Below are 11625 nucleotides of genomic sequence, written 5' to 3'. Positions count from 1 at the left end.
ACTGTTTGCAGGATATATCAGCTTAATGAGATTGTTGTTTAAGTATCATGACAGCAAGCTGTCATAAGACAGTGATCTATTTCAGCAAGCTATGATCATGTTATTTAGTATAACAGCAAGCCAAGATGAACAGTCCAGATTCAACAAGGAAACATATTTAAAGATAAATTTTAAGAATCTCTTTTAACGAATTGTAATGACTTCTCTATTATATTATACGTGTTTTTATATAATAATAGAGCTCATATATAAAATGTTTCAAGCATTAAAATAGTTCTCCCAATTTGTAGGAGTTTGTTTAATCATCAAACTATATCTCCTAAAAAACTGATTAAAACGTTTTCTACTCATATAAAATAGAAGAGGCGTTTACTGAACGTTAAACATTATTTCTCTCTTTTATCAAACGTATACATGAACGTTGGAAACCATCCTAACGAACTTAAACATTAGAATTAAATTCTAATCGTTGTAAGTTGTTGAGATTTTTTTGAAAGTTAATGTATGTTAATATATGAGGTTTTCTTACAGTTTTTATGATTAAGTAATTGCAGCAAGAACACCTACAACTCATTGCTTTCATTGAAACAAAAGATTCTCTTGAGCTCTTAATTATATATACACGTTAAATCTTAGAGATTCTATAGTTTGAGTTGTAATCTCTTTATTTTTTGATTTGTATTGTTTAATTTGTATTGTGAAGTTGCTGGATAGTTGGCTAAAGAAAACAAGGGTTTGGTGAACTAGTGTTAGAGAAGATTGTACTACGGGGTAGTATAGTACTTAGAGGGCAGGTTCAGAAAAAGAGTTTCAGCAAGCCATTATCAGCAGCTAGGATAAAGGGAGATATATTATTGTATCTTGTAGTTGTAAACTTATTGTGATTCAATAATATATTCTCTTTCCAAGTTGGTAAGGGATCAGGACGTAGACCATAGGGGATTAGGGGTCGAACCTGGCTAAAATTCTTGTGTGTTCTTATTACTTTTCGGCATATTATTTTCTGCACTGCATTTAGTCATCTTAGCTTACCATCATTGTCAGATTATAGTACAGTTGTGAAAATCTCAATAAGCTATTATCGGGTAAAATTTAAAACTGATCTTACTTCGCTATATTCACTTATTCACCCCCCTCTAGGTGTATTTTCATTTGGTATCAGAGCTTTTGTATACTAATCTTTTTTGGAATAGGAATAATATTCGATCAAAATGGCTGACAAATATGCCGAAGGAACCTCGGATTACCGAGCACCTCTCTTGCTTGGTACAGAAAACTATAACTGGTGAAAAGGTTGCATGAAAGTCTCCCTATCCAGGGAGCCACTAGCATTGAGAGTTGTTCAGAAGGGTACATTTGAGTTCAATGATAAAGAAGGTAAAGTAAATGATAGTGATGATCTCAAAGAGGCTGAACTACTTAAATACAGTTTCAATAGAAACGCTAGGAATTCTCTCATGAATGGGTTATGTCCTAGTGAATGTGATAAAGTCTCTTCATGCAAATCAGCTAAAGAGATATGGGATACTCTGGAATTGTATCACGAAGGATCCAAGAGCTTAAAGAAGGTGAAATTGAGCAAACTAATGAAGGAGTTTGGAAATTTCAAGCTTCGAGATGAAGAAACTATTCGAGAAAGTCAAGCTAGACTCCAGACAAATCTGAATGCCTTAAAGCAACTTGGCAAACATATCCCTCAAGAGGAAATTAACATGAAGATACCTAGTGTTGTTGCAATAACCCCAACTTTTGGGCATTTTTGAACCCTGATGAATAGTAACTTTTGCTAATTTTGCTGATTAAGGAAAATTATCAGACCACACTATATAGGAGTACTGTTATGGAAATTCTGAGATCGTATTAGTATTCTATAAAGTAAATGAGAGTATGTAAAGGTCGTCAAAATTCAAATTCAGACACTTTGATTTTTTCCTGAAAATTCACCAGATACTGAAAGAATTGAGTACAAGGTAACATGATTAGAGAGATCTAAATTCAAGGATTTTAAGATAGGATCATTAAATAAATATAAAATATTAAGAGGGTTAGGAAAGCCCAAGTAATGAGGTCCCGAATATGATCCCTCAAACGATTTACGAGAACGAGAGATAAACGAACCGCAAAACAAATAAGCGACCAAGAGACAAGCTTGTACAAGAAGCCAAAGATTATGACATCATCAAACCACAAGGTGTGGACAGGTGGAGGCAAGATGACATGTGCTTGATGACATAAGCATGGTTTAAAAGATTTTTAGCCAAGGATGATTTATGGCCATGTATTATAACCTTGATTAATAAAATCAAGTTTAGATTAACTAAACAAATAAAACATCACACCAATTAACCAAGACAAATCAAAGAAGCATTTCATCATCCTAATTTTCAAAGCTTGCTCTCGGGCAAGATAATACCAGCAACTTCAAACTGCCATATCTCCTTCAATCCTCACTCAAATATTGTGTTCAATAGCTCGTTGGAAAGATATTGATATAGCCTACAACTCTTGTTCACAAGTCTCGTCTAAATAATCAGGGTAAGACCCTCATTGGTACAGTTCTTTCACTCGGACTTTTAGAAACTTCAAAATCTAACTTTGTGTTTTCTTGATTGGTTGTGAGATCCAAGCTTGTAGAAGGATTGATCAAGGTTTTAAGGCTTCCTAGCAACTTTCCCCTCATGAATAAAGGTATAAAACTTCTGGACCTTTAAGTACTAAGTTTGTTTGCTTGAATTTTGGGATGGTTTGGATGGATGAGTAGTTGTTTGAATGATTAAGCTTGAATTGAACTTTGATTGTTAAGTAGATTAGTTGATTATGGAGATGGTATAATGTTGAATTGGATTGAGGATCTTGAGCTTATTTTTATTAGTAGCAGTAGTCTAGAGTTGGATCTTGAAGTTGTGAATGAATTGTAGTTGAAATGAATTGATTTGGAGTGGTAAAAATATTGGAAATCGTTAAGTTCTTGCCGTCATAATGCTTGATTTTCCTTAACTGTTTCTGTGCTTAATTTTAGGACCCATGAACTCACTATAAGATTCTGACCTTTGATAGTTCATGTTACGAGCTTCGTTTTGATATGTCGTTCTCCTAAATCCGAGTTACGTGCGATGAGAAACCACCGTTTTAAGTAACGGCATTTCGCGAGCGAACCCTGAAACCTCGAGTAACTTTGAGACCATAATTGAGACCCTTAAATGATTAATCAAAACACGATAGAATTATGTCAAGTTAACAAGGCAGTTATTAAAGTTCTTGCAAAAGAGTCGCCTTAAAAATTTGTAACGGTTAATTTATTAAAATAGGTGGAGCTGAGGGTACGCGAACGATTAACACAAATCGTTAAGCGTATAAGCGACCGTAAGCGACCATTAGGGTATGAGTGAGTTTTGACTAGTTTCTTAAGAGACCGTGGTCTAATTCCGGATTATGTTGTTGTTCATAGGTTATCGAAACCACTCTAAGCTTAAGTCTAACCCGGAACGCTCAGGCCAGTTTTCTACCCGTTATACTGTTGTTGTGATGTAAATATGTATATGCATTATCTTGTGATAAGTGCATGATTGTTATTAGCAAATCTTGCAATATATTGGAGCATGATATATATATATATATGCATGCCTGTTTTATAATTTTGCTATCTGATTGTTGATTGAATTATTATAAACTGCATAATACATATGCTAGAGATAGGCATTATTTGCGTATACCCTTACTATAGGGGACCCAAAAGTTAACATTTTTCTAAACCGGGAGGCGATGTTTCCGAGTATATTATATATATATATATAGTTTTCAAAACTTTTAATCGAATAATGTTTATTCAATATTTTTAAATTATAAGTGAATATTAGTTTGAATATTCATTCGAGGACTTATGACTCTGTTTTTTTTATTAAATAATATTCATTATTTTCTCAAAGAATAATGTTTCGTTATTCGCTAAGTATTTGAGAAATGATTGATATAGTCAATCATTCCTACCTTAAATATTTTCATAAAGTTATTTTCAAAACTTTTACTTGATTTGCTTTGATAAAAATTATTCATTATTTGAATATTATTTATAGCATAATATTAAGATATTTTTTGATTATCTTGGAATTGATTTATTCTATCAAATCATCCTTACTCCAAACGTTTTCAAAAATATTTTCGAGTCTTCAAAATGATTTGAAAGGTTAGAGCGGATCCCAAAACTTGTTTTCAAATTTAAGATCTTCCTTTCGAAGGGGACTTGAATACTTGCTCAAAAATCTGAGGGATCCGGCTCTGTGGTGTATTTTATATTCGCAACGAGGTTGTTGTTTTGAGAGAAAAGAATTTGATTACTTCCCCAACCTTCGGGAAGTAAGTCCGTCTAATTGAGTTGGCATAAGCGATAGGCCGGGGTACGGTCTATTAGGTGTAAGAGGCTGGGTGACAGTCCATTAATGCGTGAGTGGTCGGGTAACGGTCTAGCGCAAGGTCCTAATGCGGCCAGGGTGATGACCAGCGAGGAATTCATCCATCTACTAGTAGAAAAGATTACTAGTAGATATCAAATATCAGGTTTATGCCAAAATTTTCTTCTTTCTAAATTCATTGGATATTATAACTCCGTTTATACTTTTTATAACAGAGGTTTTCAAGGAGTGTATGAGATATATATAGGTGTATATATATATCGGGAATTAATGAAGTATCTCATAACTTCATTTCTTTTAAATGATATTTCAAAGATTGATTATATTCAAGTCTTACCTTGTAACTTCATCGATATATGATGAACTTTTGAAACTGATTATACCTTGAACGGTGGTAGTTCAAGAAGTATTCGGAGAAGATATAAGTATATTGGAGTATCTTGTAACTTCATATTTTTAATTTATATCTAGTAAATGATTGTCTTATGCATGACAAAGATTTTCAGAAAAAACATTGAGACATATATTGTTCATTTCTGTTTGACCAAGACTTTCATGAGTACTATGAAAATGCTCATATATTGTTAATTATTATACATGTTATTTTGGTGGGCTTGTTGCTCACCCTTGCTTTATTCTTTCATCACACAATAGCAACTAGACAAGATGATCAGGACCAAGCTCCCAATTCATGAGTGGATAGGAAACATTTTGCAGTTTCCTGTAGTCATTGAAGTCGCTGTAGCTGAGGTAGGAACTACTAATAGGCTAGGCTTTCAACTTTTGATGTACCTAACTTATGTATATTTATGAATTGTATTAATGATAAAAAAAATGAAAATTTATTCAGAAACCCCTTTTGAGGTGTAATGACTTATAATTATGGAATAACATGACTTGTGTTATTTTTGGTATTCGTCTCTGAGACTATAACTTGTGGTATGTATATTATGGGGTCACAGTAAGCAGTAGTTGGTTGTTTTTTTAAAGATTAAGTGTTATTAAGGGAAATGGAACTCGTGAAAACCCGGATTCCCGACCCCGGATTTTGGGGTGTTACAAAAATAGTATCAAAGCTAAGCGTTATAAACCTCAGAGATGATATGACGTTAAAATAATAAGTTCACTAAGATTATAAGAAATCTTGCCATGTTCATAGTCGGACTACCCAGCGTAGTACTGATAGTTAAAACCCCTTACAGGAAACCTTATGAATATTGTGATATAAGCGTAGTTCGTTATCGTATATGGTAGCGGGACTCCGAACCCTGAGGTTGAGGAGCAACAATGCGATGATATTTTATTACTTATTGGAGATCAGATTGTGGATCCGATAAAGCGTCCTAAAAAGGGACCGGATAGTGCTCATGTTGAGGATATAGTCGTTGAGGAGGTTGTCCCAGAAGAGATTGTTGCTGAGGAGGATCCCAAGGAGGATCCTGACAAGAGTAAAAATTTGATCACTGAGGAATTTATGACCGTAGTCAGGGCGACTACAAGAGATAGGAATTTCCGGTTACTACCGTATGTTCGTTCAAAATTTTGCAAAGATCACAGCCCGTTTAACGTGGCTTACTCGTAAGACTGAGAAGTTCGAATGGACAGAGGAATGCAAGAACAGCTTCCAAGAACTGAAGAAAATATTGGTGACGGCTCCTGCGTTGTCGTTGCCGGAGGGAAAAAAGAGATTTTGTGATTTGTAGTGACGCTTCGCACAAGGGCTTAGGGTGCGTGCTTATGCAGCACGGTAAGGTAATCACGTACGCGTCAAGACAATTAAGGGAATACGAAATTCGATATCCCACCCATGATCTTGGGCTCACAGTAATATATTTGCCCTAAATATTGGAGGCACTACTTGTATGGAGAGAAGTGCGAGATTTACACAAACCATAAAAGCTCAAGTATATTTTTACGCAGAAAGAGCTCAACATGCGCCAGAGGAGGTGGTTAGAGCTAATCAAGTATTATGATTATGAGATTATTTATCTGGCAGGTAAAGCCAATGTGGTGGCTGACACCCTTGATAGAAAGGAGAGACTCAAGATGATAATGTCTTCGGAAGAGTAGATAAAAGATTTCGAGAAAATGGAAATAGAAGTGAAGGTAACCGGAGCCAGTACTGAAAGGCTATTTGAGATTGTAATGCAGCCCGAATTATGGGAATAGATCATATTGTGCCAAGAAAAAGTGATGAATGAAGGCAGAGAGCCAATGATGGGAGAAGAGATTAATACCGAGAAAGATGATAAGGGAACAATTAGGTATTCCTACCGAATTTGGGTTCCAAACATTTAAGAGCTTAAGGACTGGATCTTAGATTAAATCCATAGTTCGAGGAATAAGATTTAGGGCAAACCCTGAATGTGACAGTCAGGGAGGTCTCCATCAAGAAAGAAGGAACCCATAACATAATGAAGTGTAAACCAAGGATTTTAACGTATAAGATAACCCCAATTATGGGAGAAGCATGAAATATTTCATACTGAGAAAACAGAAGTCAGGCAAGATATGGAGAACCAGGATGGTACTCCTATGGGGCAATTCATGGACCTGCCTAAACAAAACTTATACTTTTATCCCCAACCACCACCTTGAGGAAATAATGCGGTAGGAAATTCTTTCAGGACTTTAAGTCACTAAGCTCTCAGAGTTCCAACGAACAAGCTGATACAGTCAAGACAAGAGTCTGGATAAAGGAAATAGAGGAATCATTTAAGATTTTATATGATCGATGAAGCGCAAAAGACTATTTTTGCCACTTACCTTCCTAAGAGAGAGGAAACCCATAAGTGGAAGGCTAAGGAAGATAGAAAGATAGCATATAAAAGTTAGAGCCAGACCAAAGGAGGAAGAGTATAATGAATTATAAATCTAGGTTGTGAAATTTGTCAAGGTTCGTTTAAAGGACACGAATCCAGAGTGACAGGATGTTTGAAATCAAGAATTACGCTATATTGGTCCATGAAAGGATTGTAATAGTAATGAAAATAAGAAGACTGAAAAGGAAAGGGATATAAAGGAAATAAAGTTGAGGAATGATAAGGGAGTTAGGAATGCGAAAATCCTAAGGAACCCTATAAATAAAGATAAGAGAAGTGGGTAATCATCAAGGTGATGGTGATTGACCATGAGGTAAAGTCGAAGTTTGAAGGCATAAGGGATGCATATATGTTATCCCCTTTAAGTTGGGAGGATTCGAAGAAACCTTGAGATAGTTCGAAGGATAAATAATAAGACACAGATAGACTGAGGAGACAAAAAAGTAAGAAATTATAAAATTAGATGAAGGAAGTGACCTTCAAGAATGTGAAGTGTATGTAACACCTGTGACGTGATACCCAAAAGTGAAACACTAGGTATAAAGGATATCCCAATATTGAGAAAACTGTTGAGATAAATAATAGTTATGAATGAGGATCTATTAATAAGAAGTTCACGTTGAACATGCCCAATATCTTCCTAAACATCCCTGTTATCATTACTAAATCAGGCAAGAAAAACGGATAACCGTTATCTTTTAGAGGCCATATGGACTGGCCTCAGTTTGAATAAAGATGCTATTGTAAAATTAGGTATAGATTATCGAGCTGGGAATGATTGAATAAGATACCCTTATCAGGGATACATGACTTGATTTATCCATGTAAGGATACAAGTACCTTTTTAAAGGTGCAATTAAGGATAAAACCTCGATAACTTGATATGAACCCTAGGGGAATGCATAAAGGTTGGCATTTTACCCTTAATAGGGACAGTATGAGTTTTGACAGTATGAATTGGAAATGATTAAGGTAACAACAACCTTTAAGGATCAGTGGAGAAATTTTTCAGAAGTACATAGGCAATGGTTCTAGTATTAGTAAATGGTATTTTGATATGCCCTATATCTAGGGAATATAGGAGTAACGATTCAAGGATAACCTTAGAGGTTTTACAAGGAGAAAGGTAATATTCAAAGTTCTGAAGAATAGAAATTTTGATAAGGAAAATGATGTAATTATAATAATGCCAGGTGGGCACGTGTTGAACCATAAGAAAGTATAGATCGACCCAATGAAGGTCGAAATTGGTGAAAACAAGAAGGGCCCAAGATAAGAGACATCCTAATTATGATTGAGAGTCAGTCATGACAATATTAGCCTCTAAATACCGAGGCAATAACTTATGGAAACATGGTGATATTTTTTTCTCACCAAAGCTTAAGGAAGAGTATTTTCACACAAGCAGTGATTGGAAATGAGGTAAAAAATTTAGTTGGAAATCATTCAAAAGACACTGATTATAAAGAACTGTTACTATCTGGAAAGGCCAATAAGGTGGTTGACACTCTATGCATAAGAGAGCAATTATAGGCGCTCGTGCCAGTGGAATATAGTGATGAAGGTTAAAGCCATGAAGGTTGTATTATTGTGTGAAAATTGACATTCCTTCTGATGATTATGCGATACTTTACCGTAATAGTAGTTTAGTAATGATTTAATTCATGTAATCGCCATGAGCGGGCTATCTATCTTAGAGGGTCCTATCTTGAGATGAGCCAGGACCATGTTTCAAAAAGGACTAAACAAACCCTTGAGTTAAATCTTCTATTGAAGGCATATGATTAAGAATGGTATTAACCTGCTATCGTTGCTTTGATTGAAACTCTTCTGCAATTTTATCTGCTTTATGTCATGTATGTACATCAGGATCTGGAGTGTTCTTCATGAATCATGAATGATGATTATGTTACCTCCTTGGAAGAATTTGATACGACAGGTATGGACTTCGTATGGTTAGCTATTAAGATTCCAAGGAAAACAAATGACTACCGTAGGTCCGTGGTGGACTATAGTAATGCATCAACGATTCTTTGAATAATGAGACGATAACAACCGTGAGAGTTGTATTGTAATGGATGTTAAGAATGAGTACCACTAATCGGGTCGTGGTGATGTATAAGTTATCATTGATAGACTAGTTAAGTCAATTATCTACCTATTGAATATTTATTCCTTCTTATCAATAGAGAGTCGTATTACTATACGAGGAAGGTTGCAGTGCAAGCATAAAATTCTAGTAACGATGATGTCTAGAATGAAATCCCAGATTCGATTTTTACTGTCGAGGGAGTTTCAACGGTGATTGTTTATAAGCTCGAGCAAGAGCATGGGTTCATAGAACGATGGATGGAATAGTAAAAGATTCAGGAACATGAATTACAATGCTATAATATTTAATGTTGAGATATATACATACATATTTTTTGTTCTGTTATGATAAACCTCTATAGTTCAGAGGTAGACTCCAAGCCAGATGTTTTGTGGCAATATTTTTATATAATTCTCTTAAATTCTTTCTTTTCTCTTCTTTTCATTTTCGTGTAAACTGAGAAGAACAACCCTTCCAGAAGGGGAGGTATTACCGAATGACTATCTATATATGTGATAGAAGCCTAGTAGGATACCACATGTTGTTTAATTTCTTGTCAAGTATTAAAGGATGTGTAATAACCCCAATTTTTGGAATTTTTGAAACCCTGATGAATAGTAACTTTTGCTGATGATGCTGATTAAGGAAAATTATCAGACCCCACTATTTAGGAGTACTGTTATGGAAATTCTAAGATCGTATTAGTATTCCATAAAGTAAATAAGTGTATATAAAGATCGTCAAAATCCAAATTCAAACACTTTGATTTTTTCCGAAAAATCCACCAGATACCGAAAGAATTGAGAATAAGGTAACATGATAAAAAGGATTTAATTTCAATAATTATAAGAGAGGATTATAAAAGGAATATAAAATATTGAGAAAGGTTTGGGGAACCCAAGTAATAAGATCCCGGATATGATCCCTCAAACGATAAACGAGAACGAAAGTTAAGCGAACCGTAAAACAAATAAGCGACCAAGAGACAAGCTTGAACAAGAAGCGAAGGATTGTGACATCATCACACTACAAGGAGAAGACATGTGGCAATAGGATGACACAAGCATGGTGACATAAGCATGACAAGGAGAAGTGTTTTGTTGGATGATTCTAGGCCAAGTAAAAGTTACCATGGTAAATTCCATGTAACCAAGCAAACAATTCATTTTCTCTCTTTTTCTTCATGAAGCTCTCGGCCCTTTCCCTTTTTCAAAGAAAAAAAATTGCAAAATTTAAGCTTCACTCCATAAACAAATCCAAGGTAATTTCCTTACCTTCTTGATGATTAGATAAGCATATCCTAGGAGTTTAAGCTTCCAATTCTTCATGAATCTCTTTCAATAATTCAAGGAAGAAGATGGTGAATAGTAACTTTCAAAAATTAACTTTAGTTTTCTTGAATTTTTATGAAAGTTTAAGGTTATACAAGCAAGGATCAAGGTTCCTTTAGGCATTCAAAGCTCTTGTGTTGTGTTAAAAAGCTTCAAGAAGGTATAAACTCCAAACCCTAGCCTTAGTTTTGAGTTTTTAGGAATGGTTATGATTGATATAGTATATGAGAAGCATGATGCTTGTTTGTTTAAAGTTTGGTTGAGTTTGTAGAGATTTTGATGGTTGAATATTGCTTATTAGTTAATGAACCTTAGTATGGTTAGTAGCTTTTGTTGTGATTGAATGAGTTGGATAAAACATGAAGTAATGGACTGATGTAGTGTGGTTTGGAGGGATTTTGGTTGTAATGATGATTGTGGGTTGATTTGTGGATTGATTGGAGTAGTTAAAATTTGGAAATCGCGTAAACAGAGACTGTTTTTGTTCTTAACATCAGGACCCGTGAACTCACTGTTAGGTTTTGACCATTGCCATGATTAGATATTTCATGTTGCGAGATTCGTTTTGATATGTGGTTCGCTTGAATCCGATGTACGGTTTAGGAGAAACGACCATTTTAAGTAACGGCGTTTCGTGAACGAACCATTACCCCTCTCCTTACTTTGGAACCTTGGTTAAGGCCCATAAATGACTAATTGGAGTATGAAACAATTATGTAAAGTGGGTTAGGCAGTTGGAAGAGTACTCGCGAAAGAATCGCCTTAAAATTCTTAATGGTTAATTTATTAAAAATGGTGGAGCCGAGGGTACTCGAGCGACTTAAGTGAATCGTTAAGCGCAAAAGTGAACGTTAGGGTCTAATTGGTTAAAGTCTAGATTCTTAAGCAACTTTGGTTTAATTCCAACTTATATGTTGTTTATAGGTTACCAGACTCGTCCCAGTTCTTTTACCACCCCCAGTCGTTCAGGC

At 35.1% G+C, this 11625-nt stretch overlaps 1 protein-coding gene across 1 annotated transcript; it reads left to right on the top strand.

Moving 5' to 3' along the window:
* Window positions 1–1298: 1298 nt before the first annotated feature.
* On the top strand, window positions 1299–1763 carry LOC141690470 (uncharacterized). Its single transcript, XM_074495266.1, has one exon. It carries the CDS (start codon window positions 1299–1301, stop codon window positions 1761–1763), a length of 465 nt encoding a protein of 154 aa, XP_074351367.1.
* The last annotated feature ends 9862 nt before the right edge of the window (window positions 1764–11625 follow it).

Source organism: Apium graveolens, chromosome 10 (genome assembly GCF_009905375.1).
Source record: "Apium graveolens cultivar Ventura chromosome 10, ASM990537v1, whole genome shotgun sequence".
Classification (NCBI taxonomy): domain Eukaryota; kingdom Viridiplantae; phylum Streptophyta; class Magnoliopsida; order Apiales; family Apiaceae; genus Apium; species Apium graveolens.
The sequence above is the reverse complement of the archived record's forward strand: the minus strand, read 5'-3'. Positions and strand labels throughout refer to the sequence as shown.